Source organism: Papio anubis, chromosome 1 (assembly GCF_008728515.1).
Source record: "Papio anubis isolate 15944 chromosome 1, Panubis1.0, whole genome shotgun sequence".
Classification (NCBI taxonomy): Eukaryota; Metazoa; Chordata; class Mammalia; order Primates; family Cercopithecidae; genus Papio; species Papio anubis.
In genome coordinates, this window is record NC_044976.1 from 107,502,337 (window position 1) to 107,518,692 (window position 16,356).

General features: G+C 47.1%; 2 protein-coding genes and 1 pseudogene across 5 annotated transcripts in view; 1 reads left to right on the forward strand and 2 right to left on the reverse strand.

The window, feature by feature from the left end:
- Positions 1–2,649: 2,649 nt before the first annotated feature.
- LOC101004728 lies at positions 2,650–3,564 on the reverse strand (annotated as a pseudogene).
- Positions 3,565–4,715: 1,151 nt separating this feature from the next.
- On the reverse strand, positions 4,716–12,703 carry C1H1orf194 (chromosome 1 C1orf194 homolog). 4 transcript variants are annotated; one of them, XM_003892315.4, is made up of 5 exons: positions 12,474–12,703; positions 6,690–6,806; positions 5,764–5,879; positions 5,296–5,420; positions 4,716–4,863 (listed from the first exon to the last, which is right to left on the reverse strand). In XM_003892315.4, exons 1-5 carry the CDS (start codon positions 12,516–12,518, stop codon positions 4,793–4,795), a joined length of 474 nt encoding a protein of 157 aa, XP_003892364.1. In that variant the 5' UTR covers positions 12,519–12,703; the 3' UTR covers positions 4,716–4,792. The 4 variants fall into 4 exon arrangements, with proteins under 4 accessions (XP_003892364.1, XP_031507417.1, XP_017801015.1 ...); XM_031651557.1 differs by lacking the exon at positions 12,474–12,703 and adding an exon at positions 11,493–11,681; XM_017945526.3 differs by lacking the exon at positions 12,474–12,703 and adding an exon at positions 9,198–10,078.
- Positions 12,704–12,807: 104 nt separating this feature from the next.
- KIAA1324 (KIAA1324 ortholog) overlaps positions 12,808–16,356 on the forward strand; it is an 84,164-nt gene continuing 80,615 nt past the window's right edge. The window contains exon 1 of the mRNA XM_031665805.1: positions 12,808–13,173. Within this exon, the coding sequence (XP_031521665.1) occupies positions 13,027–13,173 (147 nt within the window). The 5' untranslated portion in view covers positions 12,808–13,026. The remainder of the gene's footprint in view (positions 13,174–16,356) is intronic.

Here is a 16,356-nt window from a genome sequence, read left to right on the forward strand (position 1 = left end):
TTCTTTTTTTTGGAAACAGTCTCACTCTGTTTCCCAGGCTGGAGTGCAGTGGCGCGATCATAGTTAATTGCAGTCTCGACCTCCCAGGCTCAAGCCATTCTCCCACCTCAGCCTGCCCAGTAGCTGGGACTATCCCTGTTTTTCTTCAGGCTTGACATTTTTTGTATGCTACCGACACTTGTATCCCCAGGGCTAACGGCATGGTGCAGCATCTGCTGCTAAGAGATATACACACACTGTCTAGTATGTCTGTATACATATATATGTCCATTAAGAGAACATGAAATGTTCCAGGGACGCTCCTGAAATATACTGAGTTAGAATTATCAGGGAGGTCTAGGAGTCCATGTTTTTAAAAGCAAGTGCCTTTTTTTGATGTTTAATATGTCAGCCGCCATCATATGATTATCCAGGTAGTCACGCCTCTGCCTCCTTAAGCCACTGTAAATAATGAGATCTGAAACTTCATATAGCCACTTGGCAGCAGATATGTGAATAGATTGGAAGGTCTGGGTTAAAGGGGACTCTTATTTGTTTATTTATGTATTTATTTTGAGGTGGAGCCTCACTCTGTTGCCCTCCCGGTTTGAAGCAATTCTCCTGCCTCAGCCTCCCAAATAGCTAGGACTACAGGCACGCGCCACCACGCCCAGCTAATTTTGTATTTTTAGTAGAAATGGGGTTTCACCATGTTGCCCAGGCTGGTCTCGAACTCCTGACCTCAGATGATCCACCCACTGCAGCCTCCCAAAGTGCTGGGGTTACAGGTGTGAGCCACCACGACCGGCCGGCCGGAAGGGGACTCTTAACAGTTTGGCTTAAGGACCCTCCACCTGAGTGCCTGAAAGAAGCTCTTTCATATCTGAATTACTGACAATTATGTTGTCAAACTTAGTTAAAAATGGGAATTTAGGCCGGGCGTGGTGACTCATGCCTGTAATCAGCTGGAGGCCAAAAGGTGGGGATCGAGATCAGGGAGATAGAGATAATCTTGGCTAACACGGTGGAAACCGTCTCTCACTGCGTAAGTAGCCGGTGGCTGGCCGAGCGCCTGTAGTCCCAGCTACTCTGGAGGCTGGCTGAGTCAGGAGAATGGCGTGAACCCGGGAGGCGGAGCTTGCAGTGAGCCGAGATCGCGCCACTGCACTCCAGCCTGGGCGACAGAACCAGACTCCGTCTCAAAAAAAAAAAAAAAAAAAAGGCGGGGAGGAGGGGGGAATTTATTGCACGATATTCTTTTCCATTATTTTTCCTTTCTTTTTTTATTTTACTTTTTTTTATTTAGATGGAGTTTTGCTCCTGTTGCCCAGTCTGGAGTGCAGTGGCCCTATCTCAGCTCACTGCAACCTCCCCGTCTGGAGTTAAAGGGAGTCTCCTGCCTCAGCCTCCCAAGTAGCTGGAGTTACAGGCGCCCATCACCACACCCGGCTAATTTTTTTATATTTTTAGTAGAGATGGAGTTTCACCATGTCCGGACTGATATCGAACTCCTGACCTCAGGAGTTCCACCTCCCTCAGCCTCCCAAAGTGTTGGGATTGCAGGTGTGAACCACTGTGCCCAGCTTGTTTTAATTCTTAATTTTTTTTTTTTTTTTCTTAGCTGCAGTCTCACTCTGTCACCCAGGCTGGAGTGCAGTGGCTCCATCTCGGCTTACTGCAACCTGCGGCCTCCGGGGTTCAAGCGATTCTCCTGCCTCAGCCTCCCGAGTAGCTGGGATTACAGGCATGCACCACCATACCCAGCTAGTTTTTGTATTTTTAGTAGAGACAAGGTTTCACCATGTTGGCCAGGCTGGTATCGAACTGGCTGGTTGCAAACTCCTGACCTTGTGATCCCCCCGTCTCAGCCTCCCAAAGTGCTGGGGTTACAGGCATGAGCCACCGCGCCCAGCCAGTTCTTAAATTCTTGATATTACAGAACTAAAGTGAAACTTATTAATATTCTACTCTTACATTTTTTATCGACAAATAAAATTCATGACCCAAAAAGCCCAAAACAAAACTAAAAACAGGGAAAAGCTTATAAAATTAAATATGGATCCCAGCATTAACAGCTGAATAGAGAATGTGATTTTAAAATTCTTAGCAGATAATGAAGTTGTGTAGAAACTGAACACTTACAAATTATTTAAAACCTGGAATCACCAGAAATTACACAGTCGGATCATGGGAAGACAGCACAAAGGGGTTACTGAGGGAACCTACACTATTCTAGCTGTGCCCCATACCCTTCTCAGAGGAAAGCCTGGCATCGATTAAATACTGGCCCAAACTAATACTAGCAGCAGAGCCAGTGATGGTACCCTGCCTATCAGAGGACCCTTCCACTGGGTTGTTAGTTTTGATCCAGGCTCCAGACATCTGGCGGATCTCATTAATGTTGGCGCCTTGGGGGCGGATTACACAGCCAATTAAGTTATTTGGAATGGTAAATTTGTGCGTGGTTTGAGTAGATTTTTTTTTTTTTTTTAGATGGAGTCCTGCTTTGTCACCCAGGTTGGAGTGCAATGGTGTGATCTCAGCTCACTGCAACCTCCGCCTCCCAGGTTCAAGCAATTCTGCCTCAGCCTCCCAAATAGCTGGGATTACAGGCGCCCTCCACTACACCCGGCTAATTTTTGTATTTTTGGTAGAGATGGGGTTTCACCATGTTGGCCAGGCTGTTCTTGAATTCCTGACCTCAAGTGATCCGCCTGTCTCGGCCTCCTAAAGTGCTGGGATTACAGGAGTTAGCCACCGCGCCTGGCCATAGTTTGAGTAGATGTAGCCACACTTGCCCAATAGCCTTTCACCTCTGGAGAGCTGGAGTCAATTTGGGTGAATCCGGTCCCACTGTGCATCATGGCAAAGTGAGCTTGTTGTCTTGCCACCTGGTTCAGCTTGACCAGATCAAGCAGAGAAATGGTGTGTTGTCCTTGAACCGAGTAGGCATCTAGAGGTGGTCCCTCCAGGTCATGGGTGTCGTGGGGGTAGCCTGTAGCGTTGCTGCACCAATCTTGGCCACCCACGCAGATGACTGGGGAGTTGGCTGGCATGGGCTGGTATGGAATGGTCATGACTCTCCCTTGGGGAGACTGGGAGAGCGTTTCCAGCATGACCAGGCAGATCTGTTTGACAAACCGATGGTGATGGCCCTCTCGGTGGAGTTGGGCAGTATATCCCCTGCCACCTAGACCTGGGTACCATACTCTTGGGAATCTCTTTGATCTTACACTTGCCTTTCCCAAACCTTTCTCTCTTTTTTAGCTTAGAAAACTACTTATTTATTTACTTGTTTTGAGACAAGGTCTCACTCTTGCCCAGGCTGGAGCACAGTGGCTCCATCATGGCTTACTGCAGGCTCGATCTCCCGGGCTCCAGTGTTCCTCCTGCCTCAGCTAAAAGTGTTGGGATTACAAGTGTGAACCATCAACACCTATTATACAATATTCTGAAAGGTTTGCCATTCTTGTCCAATCCTTTTTATGACACAGCAGGTCCCTGTGAGTGACTTGTAATTTTGGAAATCACTGAATACATCAGTTTTTAGGTACTGCAAACCCAAGCACCAGGTTTTTGAACCATATTTATAAGAATCAGGGGTATATATCACAGCACAAATTGACACAAAGGAAAGGGAGTTGACTCCCAGGCAAGGACAAATAGCAGAGTTAGAGATTAACAATGGTGAATCAGGACCAGGGAGATGGAACCAAGGAAAAGTAAAGCCCAGCAAATGCCCAGACTCAGGACGGCTAAATCTCTTAAGCGTGATCTTAGCATAAATACTGATGCTATTTGGAGCTTCTGAAAATACAAAGTAGTTCATATCTTTTTTTGTTTCCTCAACACTTAGCTCAGATCCTGGCACATAAAGGTTTGCTGGCAGTGTTGAATGGACGGCTCTGTATGGTTGGAGTGACTTCAGTTTACAAAATGTGAATATCTGTATCCTACCAAAGACTGCTGTTCTGTCCTAAATCAGCAAGATATGATTTTCCAAGTTGCAAATATACCCCAAAGGACTAGTTTCTATAAGTTGGGTAATTTCCTTCCTGTGTTTTTTTTTTTTTTTTTTGAGACGGAGTCTCGCTCTGTCGCCCAGGCTGGAGTGCAGTGGCCGGATCTCAGCTCACTGCAAGCTCCGCCTCCTGGGTTCACGCCATTCTCCCGCCTCAGCCTCCCAAGTAGCTGGGACCACAGGCGCCCGCCACCTCGCCCGGCTAATTTTTTGTATTTTTTAGTAGAGACGGGGTTTCACCGTGTTAGCCAGCATGGTCTCGATCTCCTGACCTCGTGATCCGCCCGTCTCGGCCTCCCAAAGTGCTGGGATTACAGGCTTGAGCCACCGTGCCCGGCCTTCCTGTGTTTTAAGAGTAGTCAAGTGGAGGCCGGGTGCGGTGGCTCATGCCTGTAATCCCAGCACTTTGGGAGGCTGAGGCAGGTGGATCACAAGTCAGGAGTTCGAGACCAGCCTGGCCAACATGGTGAAACCCTGTCTCTACTAATAATACAAAAGTTGGCTGGGCATGGTGGCGTGTGCCTGTAATCCCAGCTACTCAGGAGACTGAGGCAGGAGAATTGCTTGAACTCGGGAAGCAGAGGTTGCAGTGACCCAAGATGGCACCATTGCACTCCAGCCTGGGCGACAGAACGAGACTCCGTCTCAAAAAAAAAAAAAAGAAAAAAAAGGTCAAGTGGCAATTTGTAATCTATGGATAACAGACACTTCAGACTTCATCTTGCACAAATCTATTTAATGGAAGTGGGGTGCAGTATGTTTCACTGTGATTGGTTCAGGGATCTGTCAACACTAGGTGGAGAAGAAGCCACCATCTTTCTTTCGGGAGTAGCCTCCATTGGTGGCTGCAGTGTGAGGGGACACTGGAGAAAAGAGAAGAGGAAGTGGACTGAATTTCAGATCCTTGGCCTTTTCTAGGAAACTTTAGTCATCAGTACATTTGTGGGTACTGTGGAGAAGCTTCTCATAACAGCTGGGAAAACTGGCATATGGAGGACTGATGGGAGGTAGTTATAGGTCTTCCACCCCCAGGGTTTTGCCCTTGCTGTAAATGTTTGTCCCCTAGACCTAAGGCTGAGCAAAGAGGCTCTGAAAAATTGAATTAATTTCCTAGCTCTGTAGTCAGCACATCCCCTGGTATTAATCTGGTACTTGCCAACTTAATCGCTGCTTTCCAAGACCCACAGAAATCCCTCATCTTCCCTACTATCCAGTCACCTGAAATCCCTGATTCATGGGTCCATTTAGAAAGACCCCCACTGCTTCATCTGCTTACCCAGTCTCCTAACCCTTACCTATGGATCCCTGGATGCTGTGGATGGACTCCTTTTTAGGGTTGATCCAGTGTCTGATGTTAGCCAGGAAAGTGATGGGTGGAGTGGGAGGGGTTAAAAATTCTCCAGGGAATTGGATCTTGGTTCTAGAGGAATGCGTAGGGAAGAACAGTGGAGAAATCAATCATAGAAACGTGAGGAGGGCAAGGTAGTTGCATGTGATCTCAAGAATAAAGCAGCCAAAGACCTTTTTTACCTCTGTGAGATTAACTAAAGATTTTGTTTATACAGATGAGCACAATCTTGGGTGATTTCTGTTCATCTTAGACAGTGAAAATACAGAAACTATATTATAGACACAGATGTAAAAATACAGAAATTCGTATACAAATGAGTACCTAGTGATTATCGTTTTCCTGGTGACATTTTACCTTATATGACTGGATGGCAGCATGTTTAGGCTGGAGAGGCTCTGCCTCTACCACTTACCTACAGACATCTTGTGTGGTCTTCTGGTTTAACAGTATCTCATTTTTGTTCTTGAATGTCCCAGTGTGGTGGTTGTACAAGGCTGCTAAGCGGAAGTCCAGGTCATCCTTTGGTATCTACAGAAGTCAGTCCCCCCAAGGTTAGCTCGGCCACCTGTATCCCTGCTCTAGTCAGGTTCTATTGTGCTCTACTCTTCCCCAAAAGTATAGTGAAGGCTCTCTTGGGCCTGGAATCCACAACTCCTTACACACTAATTTGTTGTACATGATAACTCTGGTTGATATGGAATTATCTTGGGGTTAGGTCTAGGGAGTGGTGAGCTCTCACTGGAGAGTTAGGAATATTGTTCCTGATATGGGCTTAATGAACTTTACCTCATTCATGTTTATATTCAGTCCTCATTTTCAACAGAGAATGAGAAGGTCTGTAAAATCATTTGCTCTAGATAACTGCCCGGAGCAAAACTTAAGTCTTCTGGCTTCCCAGAGGCCAGATAAATTGGTTTTTGGCTTTGGATTTGGTAGGATCTTGGGTTAGAGACAAAAGGAAAAGTACTGAAGCATTTAGGGACAGACTAACTTTCAAAAAGAATATTAAGGGCTGGGTGCAGTGGCTCGTGCCTATAATCCCAGCATTTTGGGAGGTTGAAATGGGAGGATCACTTGAGGCCAGGAGTTTGAGACCAGCTTGAGCAACATATTGAGACCTCATCTCTTCAAAAAAAAATTAGCTGCATGTCATGGCACATGCCTATAGTTTCAGGAGGCAGAGGCAGGAGGATTGCCTGAGCCTGGGAGGTTCAGTCTACAGTAAACCATGATCAGGCCACAGCATTCCACCCTGGGTGACAGGAAAAAAAAAAAACAAAAAAAAAAACCAAAACCCTAAATGGCTGCAAAGAGGAATAATATTTCAATGCTAGATACCTCGAGATCAAAATAGTAGGCATCCCGCCTCATGGAAGTAATTGTGGGGGTTGAGTTGAGCCGACTCCAGGGTTCCTGCTGCTGAGCAAGGTGAGTTGGGTTCTTGTATGGCAATTTCTGCAAAAGAGAAACCATATCCAGGACAACCTGGTTATACAGGAAGCCTTGCTGATGTGGTTAGCTTCAGTAGCATCGCCTTATTCCATCCAGTTTTATTTGTGTTTTTAGTTTTATTTTTTGAGACAGAATCTTACTCTGTCACAGAAGCTGGAGTGCAGTGGCATGATCTCAGCTCACTGCAACCTCTGCCTGTTGGGTTCAAGTGACTCTTCTGTCTCAGCCCCTCAAGTAGCTGGGATTACAGGCATGTGCTACTATGTCCAGCTAATTTTTGTATTTTTAGCAGAGACAGGGTTTTGCCATGTTGGCTAGGCTGGTCTTGAACTCCTGACCTGAAGTGATACACCTGTCTCAGCCTCCCAAAGTGCTGAGATTATAGGCATGAGCCATCACGCCCGGCCCCATCTGGTTTTATTTGAATCTCAGACATCTGCAAAGAGAAGAATGGTATGGGGCAAGACTCCCCAGACTCTTGATCCTCCTAAGTTTTCTTAGTGAGAACTGACAGAAACAGGCCAGAAATATAGGAGAAGGTATAGAGTGGGATGAGGGGAGTAAAGAGTTGGGAGCAGATAGGAAAAATGATGAGCTCAGGTTTAGATGTACTGAGTTTGAAGAAAAGGTGAGACATTCTAATGCAAATAACAGGTAGAAAACTGGAAGTGTAACTTGTTGGAGGAGAGCTCAGAAGGATTGGTTGTCCACATGAAGTAGTAGCTGAAGCCTGCAAAATGGAGTCAAGCCAAAAGGGAAGAACTGGTTTGTGAGGATTGTACAGTATTATAACTGGGAGTGAGGAGGACCCCAGAGAAGCAATCAGAGACGGAATCAGGAGAGTGCAATGTCTAAGCAGGTAAGACAAAGATTCCAGTAAGCAGGGAAGGGTCACTGATTGCAGGAATGGCAGAAAAAGTCCACTGGACATTAGTTCTCAATAAAGCTCCACAGGCATGAACGTAAAAAGCATGTAACAGATTTCTTCATTATATATAAAATGCCATATTCGCCACTGTATCCCCAGCTCCTAGCACACTGACCTAACACATGGTATTAAAAAACGGTTGAATCCAATATATCATTTGACTGAATTCCAGTCAGTGCAACTAACAACCTATTAGAACTCTGGCTGGGTGTGGTGTCTCACCCCTGTAATCCCAGCACTTTGGGAGGCTGAGGTGGGCAGATCACCTAAGGTCAGGAGTTTGAGACCAGCCTGACCAACATGATGAAACCCCATCTCTACTAATATACAGAAATTAGCTGGGGGTAGTGGTGGATGCCTGTAGTCTCAGCTACTTGGGAGGCTGAGGAGGGAGAGTCGCTTGAACCCAGGAGGTGGAGGTTGCAGTGAGCCGAGATCGTGCCATTGCACTCCAGCCTGGGCAATAAGAGTAGGATTCTATCTCAAAAAAAAAAAAAAAAGAACTCTCATTAGACCTATCCAACATTGTAATCCTCCTTCTCCCCAGTATGGCAAAGTGCTATGTGAGCCATACCTTTTTTTTTTCTTTGAGACGGAGTGTCGCTCTGTTGCCCAGGCTGGAGTACAGTGGCGTGATCTCGGCTCACTACAACCTCCACTTCCTGGGTTCAAGCGATTCTCCAGCCTTAGCTTCCCAAGTAGCTAGGATTACAGGTGTGTGCCAGTGTATCTGGCTAATTTTTGTATTTTTATTAGAGATGGAGTTTCACCATGTTGGCCAGGCTGGTCTTGAACTCCTGACCTCAGGTGATCCACTTGCCTCAGCCTCCCAAACGCCTGGAATTACAGTCATACCTTAATTGAACAGTGTGTATCAGCCACTGTGCTATCACCAAGAATAATGAAGTATGAAAGAAAGAAAGCTACAGGTATTTGATGCCAGCATAGGCTCAGTTATCCTTTGATGGGGCCCTGAGCAGCACTCCTCCCACTCTCCTTGAAGACCACTTAAACCTCGTCATCTCTGTCAGCAGAAGGATGAGATTGTCTTTCACTGAGAAAGTCCAGACTGTCAAGCACGAATGTCATCTTTACATCCACTTTCTTTTTTTTTTTTTGTATTTTTTAGTAGAGACGGGGTTTCACCGTGTTAGCCAGGATGGTCTCGATCTCCTGACCTCGTGATCCGCCCGTCTCGGCCTCCCAAAGTGCTGGGATTACAGGCTTGAGCCACCGCGCCCGGCTACATCCACTTTCTTTCCATCTCAGGGAAAGGAAAGTCCCTTTTACTCCCCGGACCTACACTTCCCCGTGCTTCTGAGACCTGTACCATTCTGCATATGCTCTTTTCTGACCCAAGCCTCTCTTCATTTCTTTGTCATGGTCTAGCTACCAGCCTATCACTTTCCCTACACAACCAGACCTTTTCAGGAGTCAATATTTACTATCTCTACTTCCTCACTCACCATTCCCATACCCTCTTTAGCTCACTGTAGTCTGGCCTCTGCCTCAAGCACCCCCTAAAACTGCTCTTGCTAGTTATCAGTGAACTCTGTGGCCAGTTCAGGTGGATCCTTTCCAGGCCTGATCTTATTTGAACTCAGCTGTTTCTGACATCATAATGCTGATTCCCTCAAATGCCCACAGCATGCTCTGTGGGCCCAGCTCCTCTGGGTTTTCCTCTTATTTCTGGCCCTTATCTCTCAGCTACTGTCTCAGCTCCACTTTCTCTCTGTCCCTTAGACAGTGCTATTCTCCAAGGGTCTCATTTTTACTTTTCTTATGCTCACATCCACTGGATGAGCTGATTCCCTTCCATGGCTTCAACTACTATATGGATACCGTAGCTCATATGGATACACAGCTCCATCATACATCTTCAATCCAGAACTCTCAACCCTGTTGCCTACTATTGATCTTCACTTAAATGTCCCACAGTCACTACAAAAACATCTACATAGTTGATGTTTCTCAACATCTTTCTCCCCAAACCTGCTTCCCCAGGATGCCCCATTTCAGTGAACCCTCAGAATTAAACCCTTAGGAACCTAGCAGTTATCCTAGACTCACCTCCTCTCTTGGGCCCGTATCCAGTCAGTCCCCAGGTCCTGTCAGTCCTGCCCTGTGCACCTTTCTCACATCTGCACCTGATCTCCATCCCCTGTGGTACTGCTGTAGATCCATTACTCTTCCTCCTGGAGATCGCCTCACTTGCCTCCTAACTGATCCCTCTTGTCTCACTCTCATCCTATCCAGTCTGCTGCCACTTGTGCTTCCTAAAACACCCATCTGATTGTGTCACTTGGTACTTAAAATCCTGCTATGGGGCTGGGACCTACGGCTCATGCCTGTAATCTCAGCACTTTGGGAGGCCAAAGCAGAAGGATCACTTGAGGCTAGGAGTTTGAGACCAGCCTGCGCAACAAAGGAAGATCCTGGTTCTACAAAAAAATAAAATAAGAATTTGCCAGGTGTGGTGGCACCACCTGTGGTCCCAGCTACTTGGGAGGCTGAGTTGAGAGAATTGCTTGAGCCCAGGAGTTCGAGGCTGCAGTAAGCCAAGATTGTACCAGTGTAGTCCAGCTGGGGTGACAGAGCAAGGAGACCCTGTCTCAAAAAAAAAAAAAAAAAAAAAAAAAAAAAAAAAAAAATCCCACCATGATTCCTCACATCTCTAGGATGAAACCATAGCTAGCTAGCTAGCATGGTGTACACAGCATACCCAGCCCACCAAGGGCATCTCCCAGCTCTGATCTCTGAGTGCCTCCATTTCATGCCTGCACTCCAGCCCTTCTGGATTATTTGCAGTTCCCCAGACAAGCCATTCTCTATCTCCTTTCCATGTATTTGCACCTGCTGCTCCCTTTGCCTTGCATATCTGGTTCCTGTTTCCTTCTTCCTAACTCATATTCTACCCACTCCCTCACCTGGCCTACCTAACTCATATTTGGACATCAAAATGCATCTGCTTTGTGAAGCTTTCCTTTAAGTTCCTGGTTCTCACGGCACCCTACACACAACTCTGTCACAACATGTGCTGTTGTGCAAGCATTTTTGCTATTGTCGGTCTATCTTCACTACTAGAGTTCCTTAACAGCAGAAGCTACATCTAATTTATTTATATATCCTTGGTGTCTAGCAGAGTGTCTGGCTTATAGTAAATAAGTATTGAATAAATAAAAAGGGGCTCTTAATATTGTTATTAGACAACAATTACCACTTAATTCATCTTATTGTGCACCACTTCAAATATCCCAATCACTCCTACCAGAAAAAAGATCATCTAAGTTCCTAAATCAGTGACCACCATCATGCTAAACACACACATAACAAACACATTGTGGTGTTAACCAGAAGACAGAGTGTGAACACAGATGTATAAAGCATGACCTCTGGTGACTTTCAGAGGATTCTCTCCCAATCCATATCTCATTTCTCTTCAGAGAACAGTCTTCCCAACAGGGAAATGGGTAGCTTGAAGGAACCTGGGCCCTGCCATAACTTATACTCACAATTGATTTGAGTTGCCAGAGCCCCTTGTTCTTCTAGGCTAGAGCTCTACTTTCCCCTGCTCAGAAACTCCTCTGAAACGTTAGCCAACCTGAATATGGAGATAGGGAGGCAGGCAGAAAACAGACTTCTCTGGTACCCGACTGAGTGTCTTCACCAGAGTGCTTTATGTTACCATCTCTGCCCATCACACTGACAGAAAGAAGACTACCGGTGACCCTACTAGGAATCTGCGCAAGAAACCACAGTACCTTGGAAGCCCGCAGTTCTCCTAAGTAGGAATCATCGTTATCTAATGTAGGCTGCTGGAAAGGGTCCCGGGTGGGAGGCATGGCTAAATGCCTAACTCTTCTAAGAGGGATGGGAGGTCCGCTCAGCCGCAGCACAGCCTCACTCGCATGTGATCCCGGGTCCCAATTGTTTGGAACGCTGGTTTCGGTTGCCAGGCAACTGCCCAGCCATTTAAGACAGAGGAATTCCCTGCGAGGAGGGCGCCACCTGGCGGCTGACCGCGGGAGGCCGCTGGGGAGGATGCTCCGGGGAATGCAGAGGGAAAGCGCCGCTGAGTGGGCCCCGAGCCTTGGAATTGCACTCCTGAGCCTCGGCGGAAAAGCGCGGGCCGCTCACCATCACGACTTCTGCAAAAGACTTCAGTTGAAGAAAGAAGTCCTTAAAGATGACCCAGAAATTTCCTTCTGGCTCGCACCTAACAAAAGGCTTTCAAAGCCATGAGAGAATGAGGATGTCAAGAGACCAAAGAGGGCCGGGCGCGGTGGTTCACGCCTCTAATCTCAGCACTTCGCGAAGCGGAGGCGGGTGGATCGCTTAAGCCCAAGAGTTCGAGACCAGTCTGGGCAACATGGCGAAACCCCGTCTCTATAAAAAATAGGAAAAAGATTAGCTGGGCTTGGTGGCACGCGCCTGGAGTCCCGACTACTCAGGAGGCTAAGCCAGGAGAATCTCTTGAACCCCGGAGGCGGAGGTTGCAGTGAGCCGAGATCGCGCCACTGCACTCCAGTCTGGGTGAGAGAGTGAGACCCTGTCTGGGGGCGGGGGTCGGGGTGGGGGCGGCACGTGCGGTACTTGGAAAATTGCGGCTAAGGCAAACTCCTTGCTTAAACTCTGATCAACTGCAGTGTCAGGGCTTCTCATCTAGCCGGTTGTAAAAGCACGGATGGATTTGGCGGGATGTAAGATCTCCAGGAGTGGCCTTCGTAGGAGGGAACACGTACTGGGGCCTCTTCTAGGCGACGACTTCTGGAGGGTGATCTCTCCATCTTCTTTCTCTCGGTTCACATGCCACGTGTACAAAATCAGAGATGCTCATAAAATAACCCCTAGCCCGAAAGGGCTGTAGAAAACGGAAATTTGTTGGCGCTGGCCTGGAGGATGCTTCCACCGCGTTCTTCACACGAGCCCGGGGCATGCCCGTTGGGCCGGTTGCGCACCCCGGGCGCGCGCTCTCCCGCGCCCACGCCGCGCGCACCAGCTGCGGCGGCTGCCATGGCGACCCGCAGGTGAGCGGCAGAGGCGCGCGTGGTCCCTGCCCCACCCGCGCAGAGCCAGAGAGGAGGCGGTTGTCAAGGCGACGTGGGTAGGAGGAGAGGACTGAGGGAGGAGGAAGGATGGGCGGTGTTGGCGTAGCCGCAGGGAGGTGACTGGAGCGAGCCTGGCCTCTTGCATCCCCTCCCTGTGTACCTCCCTCCCCTTTTTTTCCGCCTTCTGCCAGCAGAAGCAGCAGCCGCAGCACCTGAGCCGCTACTGCCGCTCACTCAGGACAACACTATGGCTGAGCCTGGCCACCGTCTCTCCGCCAGAGGCAGGGGAACAACTGAGAGGCGCACACCCCGGCTGTTGCGGCTGCTGCTCTGGGCTGGGACCGCCTTCCAGGTGACCCAGGGAACCGGACCGGAGCTTCACGCTTGCAAAGAGGTACTGCCGCCCCCCTACCCGACCCCGCTTTGGTCACAAAAGTCTTGGATCCAGGCGGAGACCTTGGGGACACAGGCGCAGAGAGTTTCAGACGCCACAGAGTTTAGATTTCTTTGGGGATGAGGCATGGGGGGAGGGAAGAGGAGCCAGTCTGGCGTCATGAGGAGGCCAGCACATTGGAGGACTCAGGGATAGATCAACCTCACAGCTTGGGATGCTGAGCTCAGCGAGAAAGGTCCCAGCCCCAAGAAGGGGAGCTACCTGGGTACCTGAACTCAGAATGAGGGAGGAAGACGAGTTGTTTTCCAGCTGGGATGAATTCATCTTAAAAGTGGTTGACAACAAAAGATTATGCACAGAGAAGCAAAATAGGAAGAGGAAAGGAGAGTAGTGGGAGAGGAAAGGAGTTAGGAAGGCCAGAAAAAAGTACCGGAGCGAAGTGATTTTATCATGGCTACACAAAACGGAGTGTGAAGGTGGGAGATGTGCGAGAGGGATGATAGGATCCCAGCTCTCTAGTTCCTTGTTTGTTAAACATCGGTTAGTGAAGACTGTTAAATGTGGCTTCTCCTTATAGCTTGGCCTCCCCGCAGCGTACTATGTTTAGTGTACCTGACAGCACACGACTCACCTTTCTGCAGATTTTGAGTTCTTCAATATCTTGTGTTCTGCCAACCTCTGGTCTCCTCTCTGACTTCTGCTAACATATGTCAAAGTCTTTTTCAAGGTATTTCCAAAATGTTGGAAGCAGAATTCAGACAATAGGTAGTCAATGTCTTATAACCAAAAATATCTTTTGAAAAGTCATCTTGGAAGAACGCAAAAGGGCACTAGGAGCAACAAAACAGTCGTTTCTCTATTATTGAAATAACGATATTTGGTTGTGCTCTGAGCAACTTTTTTAGAAACCATATGGCAGAGGCAACAAGATATTTACAAGAACTACGTTGGGGAAGGCAAAATGAAAGTTCTGTTATTTCTGTGGAATGTGAAGGACTAAGGTTTTGAGAGGTTAGTGTGTATATATATATATATAACTTTAAAATATATATGTTTTAAAATAGAAATGAGGTTTCAATATACTGCCCCGGCCAGTCTCTTAACTCCTGGGCTCAAGCGATCCTCCCACCTCAGCCTCGCAAAGTGCTGGGATTATAAGAATGAGTCACTGCACCCAGTCCAGAATATTTTTTATAAATTGTTAGTGTGAACTGATTGCCAACAATAACTCCATCCCTTATGGAGATATATTCTTATAAAGATGTTCTGAGTCTACAGTATAGCAGGTCATAAAGAAGTCAGGTGTGGGGGGAAGGATTTTTGTGTGAATAAAGATACTTGATTTTGAAGATTCATGAATATGATATAAGTGACCCCAGTGAGTGGGACTTTTGATAACCTTTATTAGCCTCAATGACAACCTGCCCTGGGCCATCTACATTTCCACCCAGCCACATAATGACCTTTTTTAGAGATGGCAGAGAACAGGATGATCTTATCAGTGACTCTGGCTCACCGGCCTTGATGGCCTGTGGTCTAACCAACCAAAATAATGAGACGAAGAAAGCCCACTTGCCTAAGAATCAAACAAGGGAGTCTCCTGAGTGGAAGGTAAGAATCATACAGTTTAACTACCAATTCTTGTTGAGATCTTTGTCAACAATGGAAAATATGAGACATTTCAGAAATTAAGCACTTCTATTATCTTGATTTGGAGGAAGAGAAGAATATTGATACTTGAGAACTTGAACTTGTGTACGAATTTTGCCTTTGGTCTTGTTTGAATAACCAATATTTGCCTAAGCAAAAGGTCTTACCGCAAAGAGTAAGCTTAGGGTAGTGGAAAGCTATGGAGCTCAACCTACCAGGGTTTTAGTCTTGTTACTTACCACATGGTTTTTGGATTTGTAGAATGGGTATCAAAATAACACCTACCTCAGAAAGGATTGCTTTGAGTATTGAAATAGAAAATACATTGGAAACACAAAATAGAGTTACCTGCCCTCCTTCCCTGTTCAGCTTCTTTCCCATTATATCCACACTCATGCCAGATTGGAAATGGCTTAGGAGGCATGCCCATTGACCACAGGCGTCAGCAAGTCCTGTTTACATTCTCCTTAAGCAAACAGTGGCCATTGAACACCCTCAACTCCAAAACAATCAGGGAGAGAATAAGTCCATTATTATAGAATTCATTTGGCAATATGAACTGATCAAACAAGTTTGGGGGCTTCCAACCCCACACGGTGAAAAGCCAATTCAAGGTAGACCAGCATTTCTCTGTTCCTTTTTTTTATTTTTATTTTTTGAGACAGAGTCTCACTCTGCCAGCCAGGCCAGGCTGGAGTGCAGTGGCATGATCTCGGCTCACTGCAACTTCCACCTCCCAGGCTCAAGCAATTCTCCTGCCTCAGCCTCCCAAGTAGCTGGGATTACAGGTGTGTGCCAATACACCCAACTAATTTTTGTGTTGTTAGTAGAGATGGGGTTCACCATGTTGGCCAGGCTGGTCTTGAACTCCTGACCTCAGGTGATCCGCCCACCTCGGCCTCCCAAAGTGCTGGGACTACAGGCGTGAGTCACTGCACCCGGCCACTCTTCTCTGTTCTTGATCTTCATACGAATTTCTTGTGAGCTGATGTTGGGTGTTGATGGCAGGGACTCTTATCAGGCCAAGGCTGACCCTAATGACAACAATATCGTTCCAGCCTTGTTCATGAAAGCTGAGGCATCTCTCTGGATGTAATCAGGAAACAGAGAGGTTTAGCTTGAGGCCTAAACTGAGGCGGCAGAGAACTGGAAGTTCTAGACTGCTGGACATGTGCTGGGGCTTGGCATTCCTCTCACAGTTTTATAATAATCAGGGTCACACATGGAACTAAACATCCTGTATGATATTTGTTTTCACAAATCATTTCTTTAGCCGAGGCTTAGTGCTGACTGCGAGCCAAAGGAGTGTTTCCCATGGCGCAGTGAAGCAAATCGAACGAAAGAGGAGCAGAAAGCTGCCTTTAACACGCTCTGCCTTGTCCTGAGGCTCTAGGGCTAATTGCCCTCAAAGGGGTTCCCCACTCTATATTGAAAAGCCCATGGGTTAGGAATCTAGCAGACATGGATTGGAATAAAATTTGTTGAATGAGTGATGCCATTTAGTAAGGATGCTACTTTGAGAAGTTAATTAAC